Source organism: Rattus norvegicus, chromosome X, assembly GCF_021556685.1.
Source record: "Rattus norvegicus strain SHRSP/BbbUtx chromosome X, alternate assembly SHRSP_T2T, whole genome shotgun sequence".
Classification (NCBI taxonomy): Eukaryota; Metazoa; Chordata; class Mammalia; order Rodentia; family Muridae; genus Rattus; species Rattus norvegicus.
Genome location: NC_141554.1, coordinates 106,526,275 through 106,543,425, shown reverse-complemented (window position 1 = coordinate 106,543,425; position 17,151 = coordinate 106,526,275). Strand labels below are relative to the sequence as shown.

Below are 17,151 nucleotides of genomic sequence, written 5' to 3'. Positions count from 1 at the left end.
TGTCCATATACAGCACAGCTGTCACACCTAAGGTACAGAGAACATAGCAAAAACAAGGGGTGAAAAGATAGATTCTCAGAGCCAGAGGACCAAGATGCCTGCTGTGAGACAGTATCTTCTATACATGACAGTGATGCTGCACTCATGAATATCAACAACAGTATAAATGGTCTAAGAAAAACTTGCAAAATGACAACACCAGTTGACGTGCAAATGAGGATGAAAGAAATTTCACAAAGCCCATTACTAGATGAAGAGCTTCAGGTAGTCCATGGTTGCTGGGGATTTGGGTAATTGGTTTTCTCTGGGAATGAGCCCTAATCCCAGGTAGGTTGTCAGCCTCAAACTCATGTATATAAGAGTGACACTAAATTAATTCAGCAAGATGTATGTGTGTGTGTGTGTGTGTTGTGTTGTGTTGTGTGCGTGTGTGTGCATGTAGATTGTTGTATTCCTTTTTTGTGATCTCTGTGGCTCACTTTTCCTTGTTTCTTTGCATATTTGTGCTTCTCAATTATTGCTATGATTGTTTGGGATTTGCTACTTAAGTGAGTGTATGATTATTAAATTGGAAAAAAAAAGGTCTTAAATCCAAGATGGAGAGGGAGAGGGGAGATATAAGTTGTGAAAATACAGTATACTAATGTATGAAATTTTCAAAAATTATGCTGAGTGGGACAACTCAAGCCCAATCTAAGAAACACTCACTGCAGGGTATCTGTTCTCTCTTTTATGTGTAGACCTTAGTCTCAAATCTTTGCTCAACATGAGTACCTGTGGAAACCAAAAAGCGAAAACTGGGGGAGGGGCGTTGCCTTAAAGGAGGGAGGATATTACACTATAGGTAAAATGCAGGTGCAGAAGAGACCGATTTGAGGTGTAAATGTTCAAATAAGGGGAGGAATGGATGGTGGTAGAGATGAGGAAATGGATGAGGGTTGATTAAAACTGAAGGGCATGAAAGAATAGTAAAAGATGAGATTGGGTATGTTCGTGGTAGTTAGGCAGGGTGCTGGGAGGACAGCGATCAATAGATTTATTCAGCTGTGAATCCTGCCATCTATAAGAACTAGCCCATCAGCATTTGTCCAGAGGTGCAATGGTAGAATGAAGGTTGTAGGGGGTAGGCCAACAACCTGCTAGTTAGATTTAAGGCCAACTCCACGAGGCAAAATTCATACTTCATACCCTAAAATCTGGGCAAGACCCTGTGACTGGGGGAGCCCTAGGCCCTAGGACAGAACCTACTGCTAATGCTAATGTTTTGCTAAATGAACATAATAATATCAAGCCACCTTCTAAACACTCATCTTTATAAACATAAATTGGTGCAGCTCCTTTGGGCCACAGGCAGAAGCTAATACAGAGTCTCAAAGCAACTGAGTTGTTCAGTAGGAAATGCGTTATCTGTATCATACCTCTCTTCTTGTTCAGGGGCAATGGCAGAAGAAGGACAAGAAGGACAAGAAGGAGGACGATAGTGTCTTTTGAAAATGGCTTTTATGCTCCAGAAACAGAGAAAGGTGAATTTCTGAGTTCAAGACCAATCTGGTTCATATTTTGAGTTCTAGGTCAGCCAGGACTACATAGTGAGACCTTTAAAAAGAGAAAGAAAGAGAAATGTGAGAAAGGAAAGAAGAAATACAGAAGTTGATCATAGGACTCAGAAGCTAATGGTTTTGAAGTTGCACATGAGGTCTACATCAAAAAATATTTTAATGCTTTTTGTACTAGTTGTGTGTCATTCTTTCTTAATAGAAGCAGAACAAATACTGGAGGGCTCATTTTCAGTGTGGAGCGAGATCAAAGGAGATAGAATTAAGCTAATGAAAAGAGTACATGGACTTTGAACAAAGTTCTAAAGAGTCAGCAAAGCATTGGTATCTAGTAGCCAGTCACTGAGGCAGGATTGAGGTGGAAGAGAGACTACAGTGGAAATGCAAGTTGACGAATAATTGCTATTTAAAGGGAAATGAATAAGACCGAGATCATCCAGAAAGTGGGAGCACCACGTGAACTGAAGAGTTAGGAGGCTGAGGACAGAAACCTGAGAACACCAACCCGCTAAGTGAAAGCTTGCTTCATGGAGGGTACCATCCTCAGGCTCTGTACTGAGAACTGTTGCATTAAGGATTCAGGAGCTGAGTGTTCTTGGGAAAGCTGTTTATGCCCTCTAATTAGGCTGTCACCATTGGTAAGAATGGGCATCTCACAGGGGTTCTCAGAGAAGACAGCGAGTTAGGCTCTTGGAGTCATGAAGCCTTCCCCTCCTTCTTTCCTGGGGCACTCCTCCCTTTCTCCATACCCCTCCAACTGCGCATCGCTACCCAGATCCTCTGGGGATGCGAGGTGGGGTGACAGTTGGGGGGGGTGGATTTAGCTAGGGTGACGCTTTGTTCACGTGACTGGCTTGGTGCCCACGTGGGCACCAGCCCCCGCGCCAGCTAGTCCTGCTGCTGTTGCTGCTGCTGCTGCTGCGGATACCTGTGCCCAACACCCACATTTGCGCAGCACCATTTCCTTGAGCTGTCCTGGTTACTGTGAGCCCAGAGAAGGTGCACAGGTCTGTCCTGGGTCTCCTCAGGTCAGTACCGAAATGCTGGCTCTGCCAGCAGAGCAGAGCAGGGGTGGCGGGGGGGGGGGTGACATCTGGAACCAGCAGCAGCGGGAGGGGGGGGGAAGAGATCCGGGAGATTGGTAAGGATGGAGCATAGCGGACCGGGCAAGAAGAGGGGGAAGGAGGACCCCCCCCCGCAGGCGGCTCCCTTCCCTCATCCCACTCCTAATCCGTTTTAGAGCAGGCGGGGGTGAGGGGGCCCGCAGTGCGACGGTGAGACGTAGACAGATGCGTTCTGAAGTGATCCACTCACACTCCAGGCTCTGAAGACAAACTGACCCGGACCAAAAGAGGTGGGGGTGGGGCAGGCTGCCTCCGGAGTCCGAGTGGGGAGCGCAGAGTAAAACGGAGTTTGGAGAGCATCCTCATTTGGTGCCCAAGGCCTGAAAAGAAATGGCGGCTTGGGTATGCGGGGGTGGTGGGGTAACGGAGGACAAGATTGAGTGATGAATATGGGCTGTCAGACAGGTACACAATCTCTGTGACCACACAACCACTGCTCCTCTGTCCTGTCTGTAGGTCCCTGTTGTTCCCAGCGCACCTTGACACCTGAAAAGGAGGGTCGACCAGCTCAGGATCCCTGCGGGTCAGTGAATAGTAACAAAATGGGGCAGGATTTGGGACCCCACTGCCTGCCCCCTCCCAAGCTATCCCATATAACACACGCGCAGAGCTTGCCACAGTGAGCACCAAGAAGGTGGCAGGACCCGGCATGGCATTGCTGTCTCGGGTGGAGGAGGGGTGCAAGCCTGTGACATACTTGATGGGTTGGGACAGCCACCTGGACCCCTCAAAGGGCCAAATGCAAAGACAGATGCTAATGAGCCTGTATTGTGTCAGGTGTCTCCGTCTCTCACATCTCTTCTCTGTCTCCTGTTTCCCCACTTTTACCCTCAGGACAGGAAAAGGAGGGAAACCTTGACATGGAAGAACTCCACGGTGAAAACGAAGGCAAGCTGGAAAAGGAGGGAAAGCCAGAAGATGAAGTAGAGCCTGAAGATGAAGAAAAGTCAGATGAGGAAGAGAAGCCGGACAAGAAAGCAAAGCCAGCACGCCAGGGCAAGCTAGAGGAGGCGGCAAAGCCAGATGAGCAGGGGCAAGATGAGGGGAAGCCAGAGAAGCAGGGAAAGTCTGACGGGGAGGGCAAGCACCAAGGGGAGAGCAAGCCCGATTCCCAGGCAAAGTCAGCCAGCGAGGCGCGAGCTGCAGAAAAGCGCCCCGCTGAAGATTATGTGCCCCGGAAAGCAAAGCGAAAAACAGATAGGGGGACAGATGATTCTCCCAAGAACTCCCAGGAGGACTTACAGGACAGGCATGTGAGCAGTGAGGAGGCGATGAGAGAGTGTGCAGATATGACAAGGGCTCAGGAAGAGCTGAGGAAGAGGCAGAAAATGGGTGGTTTTCACTGGGTACCAAGAGATGCACAGGAGGCTTTAGTCCCCAGGGGCCAACGGGGAGTCAGGGGGATGAGGGGCGGCGGAGGCAGGAGCCAGAGGGGCCTCCATGACATCCCATACCTTTAATGCCTTTGGCCTTCAATTCTGACCTCTCTGAGGAGAAAGAACACTGCTGGCCCTGCTTTCCCTGGTAACTACTTGCCGGGCCTGTGCTTTATTTAACCTTCAGCCGAAACTCTGCTTTAGGTATCACTGTCCTTACCAGCAGCCTTCTGACCCAACTACAGTGCTCTCTGTCTTTTAGTACAGGATTTTCACCCATGTGCATGAAAAATATGTTCATGGTACATTGTAAAGTGAATAAACAAAACAGTTTGCAGAACCACAAATAAAGTATCAGTTTGGTTTTGTAAGAATGTAAATATGCTTGCATAATGCCTCTATGCACAAAGAAAACTATCAAAGTGTGTACAGTGATCAGCTAGCAATGGCTACCCCTTCAGCATGGACCTAAATAGGTCTCACATGTACTCAAATATTACACTTGGGAACTCCCATGCCATTCCTGCACTGTGCACCCATCCTGGGTCTTTCCTCATATTGTCAGTGGGCACTGCTGTCTTTACTCCTGTGCCGCCCATTCTATAGTTCCTGCATATGTGTCCCTTTTTGGTTGCCTGTGGCCTTCCTTACTTCCTTCTTTTCCTGACTCAGTTCTTTCTCTGTTTTCCTAAAGAATATGGGCTATATATGCCATATGCCAACTATGTTGAAAACTAAAATGTGACAATAATACATGATAAACAATTGAACTTTGGATTGTTTGAATGAGCTTACAAAGGCAATGGCATTTCAAATGCCTGTTGTTAGGACATAAAATTGGTAAAGTTCACATTGCCTCTGCTAGCTCACAGCTAAAAGAATCATCTTGTCGCTTTAAAAGATCCCTTGCTATAAAAATTAGTCTCGTCATCCTGAAATGGGCACATTCCTCTCATACTACTTCCCATGCAGTAGCAGGTACATAGATAGAATCTGACACTGGGGAAAAGGCCAGTTATGTCTCATATATGTTTAGGCACTAAGGTAAGTACTATCTTGTGATGTCTGTTGGGCACTGTAACCTTTCTCCTGGGCCCAGTACTATGTGGTTCTAGAGGCATTAGTGACCACTCCTCTTGAGTCACTGGTGAGCCACTATCCACCTATCCTTCATCCATACATAAGGGAATAAAGCCTTATTGTCCCCTCAGAGTGCTCTCATTGGGTTACTTGTGGATATACACTTGGTTTTCTTGGACTTGCATATATTCCTTTTTAATTATTTCATATAAGAAAATGGCCATCTGTGGATGTTTTATTGATTTATTTGTGTGTACACTGAACTATTATCTTTACTAAATTTACATATTCCAGCTACACTGGGAAAAATATCTACCACAGTTGTTATGTTGTCTTTGTGCTTTAATATGTTACGTGCAGACTTTCTTTCCTAGCTTGAGTTTATTTTCAAGAAACTCTCACAGAACCTTACCTTAGCAGCTCAGCAGACCCATCAACATAATTGTGTTTTAAATCCTTAGTAGTGAGCACAGGCTCCATGAACCGGATACATCAACATTGCCTGAGAGCTAAGAAGTAAAACAAGAATCTCAGAATCTCAAAATCTCAGACTCTACCTCAGGTCTAATAAGTTAGAACATTTTTTTAACCAGGAATGTTCATTAATTTAAGTCTTTCATAAATACAAATTATTTTAACAGTATACCAATGGGGGTTCCTTGGCTCTTTGAAGTTTGGGAAAAATCTGTTTACAGGACTTTCATATGAGTTTCTCCATTGCCACTTTTACATGGAATATAAAACTGAAAATATAAATGTGTACACTAGGTAAAATATACACCACGGCTAATTATCCTTCCCTAGTAAAAATTAGATCTTGAAATCAATGATTTTAGACCTACAAAGCTTTTAAGTTACATAGACTAAAATAATGAAATAGGAAATGACTGATTTCACTGCAAGGAAAGTACCTTGTGAGTACCATTTTATGAGATTTATGCTTGATTTATTAGTGTATATGTGTGTGCACCAAGAATTATGATCAATTTTAAACTTTAGGTTGTAAATAAAAATATGGAGAAACACAGCATCAAACCCTGTGTATCCTAAAGTGTAGCATATTCATTTCATATTTATATTTTTAGGACCTAACACAAGCACCTGACATATTTTAGGTACTTTGCAAAAAATGTAAATAATGACGAAGTCAGAAACCACCAATGAGTATGCAAGTTTAACCTCTGATTTTATAACTAAAATTAATGAATAAACTGTCTATTGGGGTTTGCTTATGGCCTCAAAATGACTGGGGAGTCGTGAGTTTTGCAGGCTCAACAGGGAGTGCTATAGTGTTCAGTCAAAGGTGCCATTATTAAAGAACATCCATTTATTGACACAAAGGAGAGTTCTGAGGCTTAGTAAGTAGAATTTTTCATACCCAAGAAGACAAGTTAAACCAACAACTAAAAAATTTGTGCTATCCAATGACCCAGGGGCAGTTTCTATCTATGCCACAGGAACACAGATTCACAAAGGACAACAAGCATGACTGGCAAACTGAAAGTCTGGAGGATGGAGGTGCTGGGATGGAAAAGTAGAAGTCAAGCACATACCTAGAGGTGATCTTGCTCCACTGAGCTTAAGGGAATTAACTTGGATTTTAGTGACTATATATGAAATATTTGTTCTGTGCCTGGACCCCATTCCAGTTTTGAATGGCACCCAGAACAAGCAAAAGATCTGCATTAAGTTCAGACCTCATGACTCCACAGATTCAGTTATATTGGATAAATATTAACTAGGCTTTATGAAGATTTAGAAAATATAGTTAGGCTATACAGTATTGGGGTTTTGGAGCATACAAGGTACCCATGAACAACTCAGATACTGATCTGAGGGAAATAGCCTATACTTGAGAAGCTGTTAGTGACTTATTAATAAATCGTAGTAGAGATGACACCTAGCCATGGGAAAGAAGGCAATTACTATGAACTACATACTAGACTAGCATCCTATCACTTTGCTACAGTCCCAGCCCAGATAACATTTTCAAATTTTATTTGACATTTTATTTTTGAGATTATAATATAACTAGATCATTTCCTCCTTCCCTTTCCTCCCTCCGAACCCTCCCATATACATCTCCTTGCTCCCTTTCAAATTCATGGCCTCCTTTCTTGGTCATCCAACACATTATACAAGTAACATTATACAAACCGAGTAGTTATGTATTTAGGAGTGTGTGTGTGTGTGTGTGTGTGTGTGTGTGTGTGTGTGTGTGTGTGGAGTAGTAGTAGTAGTAGTAGTAGTAGGTAGTAGTAGTAGTAGTAGTAGTAGTAGTAGTAGTAGATAGGATTTCTTGTGGAAAATGATCAGTAATCTGTGACGACTTCTATTATTAAACATATTCCTTACTACTAAGACTCCTTTAAGTGTCAGTAACTTGCTAATAAAATATATTGGCTATTTTTAGGCATGGGCTTCTAAGTGATTCTCACACTCTGAGATGTCTCTGACTAAAATGAAGACTTACTTGGTGGGATAAGGGAAACAAAGGAGAAACTCTAGACAACACTCTTCTAACTGATCCCTCTGAGCATACAGGCATGCTTGATAAAGGCCTCCATTTTATCCTTGCATGTCCTTTCTTCAGTAAGTACACAATGTTGACTTCAGCAAAGCCATGTGACCCCTGGGCTAGGGTTTCATTATGGTGTGAGGAAGGTTGTTCAAGAGGAAAAAAGAGGCTTTGTACCTTGGAAGGGATGACAAAATAGGTAAGGGGGTTAGTATGAGACCCCAAATCTCCAAATAACGAAACTTGGAGCCAAAATGACATATGTTTAGTCAAAATGTCATATCAGATTATCTAACTACCATGCTTCCTCCAGTCCTTTAATAATAAATACTAGATTTTTATTAATGTTGTGCATGGAGAGTACATCTGGACAAGCAGGTGAAGGTAGCAACAGAAACTTCTCCTCACAGATCTAGCCTGCTTCAGCTTGTAGAGATAGCTGAAAGAACTGAAGAAAACTCATGGGAGAGACTATGGCCTTATAATCTCATGATTTCATGCCAAAGCACAACTCTTAATCCAAAAGGAAGACAGATACCTTGTGGATAGGAACTGGGAGGCAGGGAAATACAAGCACAAAGTGTTTAAGGTTATAGTGGAATGAGATTTCTGTGGGAGAGAAGTAACGAAGAAAAGTGATCTGGGAGAGAACAAAGAAGTCATTCAGAATAAATGATACCTTATGGGCAATGGGAGCATCATGGCTTGGAGAAGACAGAGATAAAGGATAGAATATTCTCCACTTGTAAAAGAAAAACTCATGTGTGCTCTCAAAACATCCCCAGTTCCTGTGGTTGAAGACCTGAGGAGAGCCTACTGGGTAGTGAGCTTGGGGTTTTGCTTCTTGACCATAGGAATTAAATTCTAGAGAACACTGTACGAATAGCTGAGAGACAGGTGCATCAAAGGCTAGCTTAGAGAAGCAGATGCTTGGGGCTGCATGGATGAGCAGACACATGACTAGAGGGGATTAATTTTCTGCGGAGACATAAGAGAGAACAAAAACAAAAGGCTTGGTAGTTTCTAAATTGAGCTCTGGAATAAAGACACATCCGTACTGATGCAGTTAGAGAAACGTAAAAGGAAGCCAAATGGCATTTGCCATTTGTTACAGTCAGTTGTCTGTGACATTTGCTTAGGGTTCACAATAGGATTTTAATATCATGTTGCTTTTGGTCTTTAGCAAGGGCTATAAAGTTAAGAGGGAGACATGACAGATGCCATTAAAAATAACTTCACTTAGTTGGAAACCAAAAAAAAAATAAATAAATAAAATCAAACAACAAAATTTCTCTGTTTTGCCTGTAATTGGCAAGGAGTTCCTTTTGCAATGCAGCATATAATAGTGAGTCTGTGAGAGAAAAGCAACTTCCATTGTTAACCGAAATATAAATGAAGATATTTTGTGGACAATAATAGCAAAAGGCTGTGAAACTTGCATAAGCTGTGATACAGTAATCTGTTTTCTGAGCATTCATTTTGAGTAAATAAATATAGATGCCAATAAATATGGAATCAAAACATGATAGTGGAAATACAAATGTCTTACAGAATAAGATACTTAAACAAGTATAAATTATTCTATAATTCTATGCATCTATAGACAATAACGACAATGACTTATATTTAATTACATGAAAGACGTTAATGCAATATTTGAGCTTTGTACATGGATGATACTGGTTTTATAATCATTATGTAAGGAACCATTAAATGTGTTAAGATATTCATTACTGATTTCATGTAATAAGGTTAATCTTTTTTTACATGTTTATTTTATATTATCTATTGTTCTGATTTTTTTCTGATCTCTAATGTAAGTATATAAACGTTATACAAAATAAGTGGTTTCATTATAATATGAATATATATTGTATTATTTTAAGAGAATTTCATATGGGATAAAAGATACTGCATGCAAAGTGAATGGTACATTCAAAGGTTTGTTCAACTCACTTGCTCTTGGAGACCAAGACCACGCCTTCTCCCATTCCCTTCAAGCTCTCCAGGAGGAAGTGGATCACTTCTTACCCTAAATGGTCTTCCAACACCTTTTTTGCATTTATTTTTCTACTTTTTATTTTTCTTTTATTGGATTTTTTTTGCTTCAAATATTATCCCCTTTCCTGGTTTCCATTCCAGAAAACCACTATCCCATATCCCCTGCCCCTGATTCCATGAGGGAGCTCCCCCCACTTACTCCCTCCCCCCTCTCCCCACTGACATCCCCCTTACACTGGGGCATTGATCCATGACAGGACCAAGAACATCTCCTCCCTTTGATGCCCGACAAGGCCATCCTCTTCTATATATGTGGCTCAAGCCATAAGTCCATCCCTGTGTACTCTTGGGATGGTGGTTTAGTCCCTGGGAGCTCAGGAGAGCCTGATTGGTTAATATTGTTGTTCTTCTTATGGGGTTGCAAACCCCTTCAGCCCCTTCAGTCCTTTCTCTAACTTCTCCATTGGAGACCCTATTTTCAGACCAATGGTTGACTCTGAGCATCCGTCTCTGTATTTGTCATGCTCTGGCAGAGCCTCTCAGGAGACAGCTATATCAAGCTCCTGTCAGCATGCACTTCTTGGTATCAGCAATATTGTCTGGGTTTGGTGGCTGCATGTATATGGGCTGGATTCCCAGGTGGGGCAGGCTCTGAATGGCTATTCATTCAGTCTCTGCTGCACACTTTGTCTCTATATTTCCTCCTGTGAGTATTTTTGCTCCCTCTTCTAAGAAGGACTGAAGCATGTACACTTTGGTCTTCCTCTAACACCTTTTATAATCCTGATATTTCCTCACTTTACTTTTATGCTCTAATATCCACACCTCTTCCATATCTCTAAAAATAGGCCAAGGTTTAGATTGGATTAAAGCCATTTTGGGATCCCCTTCACACTTTGGTAGAGGACACTGGCTTCATTCTATAGTAGCTCTGGAAGTCACAATATCAAGCACAAATGTCAATACCATGTCACTTGAAGTGTAACCTGTGTTGCAACCAAAATGGATGGAGCCACAGGGCCAAGTCCTGGTCTGGTTTTAAATGAAGTTGTGGAACACAGCCCTGGGAAAGCTTCAAGAAGAAGCTGGAAAGCAGCAGAAGCCAGTCTTATGGGAGTTCCAGAGTGAACATCACCCTACCTTTGCCACTGCCAACTTCTTTGCTATTTAAGAAGGTATGAATATCTGATATTGAAAAATAACCATTTAAGTAAAAACCAAAGCATATCAAGGGACAAGTGAAATGAACTTACTCCATTTGCACTAGGTCCCTTCTATAAGCCAAAGGCAGTCCAGTTTTGTTTATTTTGTCTTGTTTTTTAACTTCCTTAAGTTAGGATGATTAGATGAGGAGAAGCCAGTGTGGGTGGATTCTCAAATGTGTGATTGAAGAAGTTAAGAATTCAGACCATAGCAGCTTTTTGACATAGACCAAATCACTGGCTGGTGATGCTGGACCCCTTGTTTATATCAAGAATCCTGAGCTGGTCTGCCAGGCATATAGATATGAACAACTGGGATCTAGGCCCTATATACACATGTCCCACAGTAGGGTCTCAAGCCAACATATGAGAGACAGAGAGAGAGAGAGAGAGAGAGAGAGAGAGAGAGAGAGAGAGAGAGACAGACAGAGAGAGAAGAGAGAGAGAGAGAGAGAGAGAGAGAGAGAGAGAGAGAGAGAGATAATGGACCCTGAAGAAGTCAAGATGAGCCTCCACTTTGCATCCATGGAAACTTCTCACATGGGTTCTTTAGAAGAGTTCAAATGGACTCTCTAGGTTTCAGCTGTTTTAGCAAGTAGGTGTGCCATAAGAAGTCATGGACAGAAATGAGGGATCCCTTAGGCACATCTTGATGATTTGGTGTCCCTCCTAAACAATATTTTTATTTAAATGTCTCCATAGTTATTATGAATTCAAATTAATCACAGCCAAGAAGAAGGCTGAAGAATTACTAGCATGTGGTGGAACTCCCCATGATGGGTAGAAAATTCATTACTACCTCTAAGACTATACTATCCAGCCAACATTTCATTGGACACACTGTCTTTTAATATGAGAATCAAGGAGCTCATCAAATTCTCCAACCAGGACAATAACCCTCATGATGAGAATTGACATAGTTTGTTTTCCCCCATATTATTACATTCTTAGGGATATTTTTGTGTTCCATTAGACTGTTGCTCAGCTGTCTGTAAGGACAGGCTTTGCACCAGACTCTGATACTGAGATAAAGCTAGTCAAGCTTGTGAGGTGGCTTAGCAGGTAGATGTGCTTGTCACTGACTCTGATGTATCCTATGGTGGGAGAAGAGAACCACCACAGGTTATTCGCTGACCTCCAAATGAGTTGCACAGCAAGTATATACATGAATATCTACCCACACAATAAGTAAATTAAAATGTAATAAATAATTTAAAATGCAGGGGTTTTATTAAAAACAATGAAACCCCTAGGCAAACCGCAAAGGAATGGGTCCAGAACCTCAGAAAATGTCTTAAATAGTTCTTTCATGAGAACACTCAGTGGAGAACCATATTCCTTGAGAGGGCCTAGAGATCACTCGCTACAAAAAGAAGACTGCCCTGAGATGAAACAAGCATTAACCACACGCAAACCCTGAACCACATTTTTCTCCATAGATTTGAAGCTGTTAGAAGGATATACACTCATGTAACTAGGTTTTCTAGCAGAAATGGGAATGAGAAAATTCTAGAATATATGTTAAATAAGTGGAATTACTGAACATCCAGAAGCATGGTTTTCATACATATTGAAATTGGTTGAAAGGCTAGAATAGAGATAAAAGTGCCTGGCCTACAGTATTTGGGAAAATGGCTTATTGACTATTGTATTCTTTTTTCTTTCTTTCTTTTTTTTTTTTTTTTGAGCTGAGGACCGAACCCAGGGCCTTGCGCTTGCTAGGCAAGCGCTCTACCACTGAGCTAAATCCCCAACCCCTGACTATTGTATTCTTAAGAACAAATAAAAAGGGAAATTCTAAAAGACCAGCAGAAACTTGAATATAGGGAAAAGACAATATCTTGTCCCATTTATAGATCTAAGCCAAGTTTGCTTTCCTGTTCTAGAATGGTTTTACTGAAGAAGAAAGAGGCTGGGTCCCTATGAAGAAGAAGGACCTTGATTAAATTTAAAGCAAAGTTATATAGTAATAATTCCTATAGTCATAGAAGTAAATGTTATATAAATGTGCATCTTTCATATACTAAAACTTTGGATGATATATGCAGATTTATATTGGTATCTGGGGATCTAAAGCACAACAGGGCTGCTCCATTAAGAATGAGACATAGGATAAGAGAAATTATAGGAGAAACTTAATAACATTGTGATCTAGTTTTAGGTGCGGGGCCTGGCTATGCTAACATTATATTGGTTACATGGTTTGTAGCCATGCATCTGGCAATGCATTCTTTTCTATACCCATCAGAAAGAAGGTCAGAAACAGTTACATTGACATGGAGTACATAACACTACACATTCATGTTTTACTCCCAAAGTTTTACTAAGTCTCCTACTTTTAAGCATATAACAGTGTGAAACAATATTAAGTATATCAATCAGCTGTAAGGGACAACTAGTAAAGGTCCCTTTGTAAAATTTGAATTCAAGAGGGTTAGGAGTAAATCCTACAAAGTTCTTAGTGAAATTATTAGTGTATGGTGGATTAAGGCATATCGAACTATTATCTCCAAAACAAACAGCATGTTGTCACATCTTCTCTCACTAAAGAGAATGTGTAATGTTGATGTTAGACTGCTTTGTGTTTTAAGGATAGCCTTTCCATTACTCTGGAATGCTGCTGTGATACACTTGTCAGTTGACGATCAGGGTGTTAGCTTTGAGTAAGAACTTATTATAGCTGTTGTTATGTGAGTAACAGCAAGAAATTCCATCAGTGGGATTGGGAGGCGGGGGAGAAGGCCTTCTGAAAGATGGAGTTCATTGTTACAGTTCTGCCTTATGGGGGGAGGAGTCTTCTAGATGGTATTTGATGAAACAGCTCTTTTTATTCTGGGGTAATAAGGGCTATATAAACCTTGTGGAGTGGAAAGGAGAGAGAACACTGTTGGCTAGAGTTGAGGTTTTAGGAATGCTTCATTTACAAGAAGAGGAATTCCAGGTGCTTAAACGTGTAATTCGGCCATAAGGCTTTGTGACTACCTCAAGAAAGACAGACATGGGTGGGTCTCACAGGACTACATGGACCAAGGCATGCAGGACTAGAACAGGAAGGGAGAGATCCTTGTTCTTACCAGCCTCAAGATGACATTTTCAGGGTTTTTGGACACATTTTGACCTTATTCTTTCTCCAGGATGGCTCCCTTGGTTTCACAGTTCAAGTGTCCCTATGATATCTTATAATATACCAAATATATATTAAAACTATATAAATAAAAGATGTAATATATAATGTTAAATAATATATGTAAAGTTTGCAATGTAGTGCCTCAATAAATTATATGAATAATAATGGTGGGATAATGATAATTGCTTTAGGAGCATAGTCAGAGAACTTGGCAGTGGCCAGCCTCAAAGTGTTAACAAGCATTTTAAAAGGAAAATAGCAAGGATCTCAACAGAAGGAGGAGGAAGAGACTTGCTTTCTTGACACAAAAATGGAAGTGGAAGATGTTGGTTCAGTGGAACCTTACATACTCCAAGCACCGAGGACTTGCTCTGTGTTACAACAACCTTCCAAAATTACTGCAGGACAGGTCACCTCTATTTGCTTAGGTTTGCTCTGGGAAGGCTCCAAAGCAATGGAACAGTTTGCACAGCGCCTCTGGCAATAATGTAGGTAGTCCAAGCCTCCAAACTGGTTTTCTGAGAGTGCTAGATCTTGGGGCATAGATGTCCAATTGTTTGAGGAATTGCAAAGGGAGAAGATCTAGAGGTTACGGCCATCCTGGAATATATTGTGGAAGACTGTCTCAAAACAAACAAACAACCACAAAACAAAACAAAAAAACAAATAAAGCAAAAAGGTATGTTTCAACAATTATATCCCTCCTCCCCCCTCCCTCCCCCTCTCTCTGGCTCTCATACTTTTCTCTCTCAGTCTGTCTGTGTGTGTGTGTTTCTCTGTCTCCATCTCTGTGTTTTTCTTTCACATATTCTTGTTTTCCCTTTTTTCCTTGATCAGGTTATCGATAAGACTACTTTTCACCTCTTTTCCATTGTTTTAAAGATTTTACTTTTATTTGTATGTGTGGGCATATGGAGCGTGTGCACATACATTCAGTTACCTTGGAAGCCAAAAGAGAGTAATGGATAGCTTATAATTGGAGTTTTAAATAGCTGTGAGCTTCTCAATGCAAGTGCTGGGTAGCAAACTGAATAATGACAAAGGAAATAAAGATTAAAGTAAAGTGTTTATGGTGTAAACACGTGGTTCTGAGGTCAGATTCCCGGAATATACATGAAAGCTGAGCATAGTGTGTGCTTGAATCTCCAGCACTGACAGACAGGGACAGGAGGACCCAGGGACTTACTTGCCAGGTGGCCCAGCCAAAATGGAGTGCTGCAGGTTCAGGATGAGAGCCTGTCTCAAAAAATAAGGTGAAGTAGTGATCAAAGAAAGCATCCCAGTGTCAACCACTAACATCCACACAGGAGATTCTTGTACACACACACACACACACACACACACACACACACACACACACACCATAGGATGTATAAAAAGAAAACAATCTCCTGACACACATCTCTCTAGAGTTTCCTGGCCACCAATTCAGCAGAGGTTTAAAAAGAATAGCTTCGGGTTGGGGATTTGGCTCAGTGGTAGAGCGCTTGCCTAGTAAGCGCAAGGCCCTGGGTTCGGTCCCCAGCTCCGAAAAAAAGAAAAGAAAAAAAAAGAAAAAGAAAAAAGAATAGCTTCTTGTATGGCTTGGCAGCTCACACTTTCAATCCCAGCACACAGTGGGCAGGGGCAGGTGATCTCTGTGAGTTCGAGGCTGCCTTGGTCTAATAGAACATTCCAGGCAAACTGAAGTTGTCAGACATAATGTTTCAAAAATAAAAAATTTCGAACCAACACTCCAGTCAAATGCCAGGTTAAGAGGATTTTCCATACTGTGTGCCTACTTCAGTATTCCTAAATCTGCCGCCACAGGATACAAATATTCTGAGTTATTCTAGTTAGATTTTGAGTCTCTGCTTTGGTTTTGGTTTTTTCTTTGTTCTCCGTCCTTTCCTCTGCCTTCCGCATGAATGTTCTTTCTCTTCTCTCTCTCTGCCATTTATTTTTCATCTCGCTCCCCATCTGTAGATAATCTGGTATTTAGAGTAGATTTAAAATATTTTGAGAAGTTTAATTACGCAGTTCCAATTTTCTGCAGTCGCTCTCCCTCTGTAGTAGAGCAGAGCATTCCCTAGCTGAGGCTGGACCCTTACCTCCCTCTCCAGTTTGTGAACATTCATTTATTTCTTTGCAACTGAAACTAGTGTTTATCTGTCATCACCCACTTCACAAGAATAACTCCTCTCCAGCTTTCACTTGTTGGATCCCCCCAAAATTAAAGCACCCAGTGAGCAGCAGTTGTCTGCCATATTCTGAAACAGTTCAATGTTTTATGGAATCAAAACTATGGCACTGGGCTTGGGGATTTAGCTCAGTGGTAGAGCGCTTGCCTAGCAAGCACAAGGCCCTAGGTTCGGTCCCCTGCTCCGAAAAAAAAAAAAAAGAAAAAGAAAAGAAAAGAAAAGAAAACAAAACAAAACAAAACAAAAAAACTATGGCACTGAGTAATAAAGTTCTGGCTAGTGGAATGTGGGCAGATGTGGCAGTGGCCTCTTGAACATTTGACCTCTAAAAGCTTCACAATCAATACCTTCATCCTTCCACCAGAGACCTTATAAGATCTAAGAAAATAAATAAATAAATAAATAAATAAATAAATAAATAAATAAATAAAATTGCCCCACCACATCCTTCCTTGAAGAAAGCCATCCACCTGAGTAGTAACACTGAGGTTTTATTGTTTTATGACAAAATCAACTTTTATGATATTAATCCAATGAGAAGTAGACTGGTAGGCCATGTTATTTGTTTATTCTGACTAACAGAGCAGGACACTTGTTTGGTTCCTCACTGGTGGCAGTTTTAAAACTTGAAAAAAATGCCTATTATTTCTTATAAGGGGAATAAGGGAGCCTGAAAGATAGGAGTCAACTCGGTGACACACCTTGGGTTCTAGGATTTAAGAGTAAAGCTTTACCACTTTCTTTCAGGAAAACAAAATATTTTGGGGGAAAAAACCTACTTATTTCAGAAGGTCATAAACCTTGTTCACATAACACCTCTGGGTAGACCTAGACTAGTTGCCTATGCTAGGAATATAGGTCTTTATAGATTCACCTTTTAAGCTCAGTAGTAGAATGTGTTAGGTAAAGAAGGTTCAGTGTTGCCTAACAGTCTCTCCTGCACTGCTCAGCACATTATACATTCATCAGAGAATTCTGGACCTGTGC

At 41.3% G+C, this 17,151-nt stretch overlaps 1 protein-coding gene across 2 annotated transcripts; it reads left to right on the top strand.

Annotated features, from left to right (window-relative positions):
• The first annotated feature begins 2,446 nt into the window (after positions 1-2,446).
• Positions 2,447-4,407, top strand: Tceal6 (transcription elongation factor A like 6). Of its 2 annotated transcripts, none has more exons than NM_001408868.2 (3): positions 2,447-2,584; positions 3,137-3,203; positions 3,515-4,403. In NM_001408868.2, exon 3 carries the CDS (start codon positions 3,541-3,543, stop codon positions 4,138-4,140), a length of 600 nt encoding a protein of 199 aa, NP_001395797.1. In that variant the 5' UTR covers positions 2,447-2,584; positions 3,137-3,203; positions 3,515-3,540; the 3' UTR covers positions 4,141-4,403. The 2 variants fall into 2 exon arrangements, with proteins under 2 accessions (NP_001395797.1, XP_087456813.1); XM_087600687.1 differs by lacking the exon at positions 2,447-2,584 and adding an exon at positions 2,800-2,910 and having other exon boundaries at positions 3,515-4,407.
• The last annotated feature ends 12,744 nt before the right edge of the window (positions 4,408-17,151 follow it).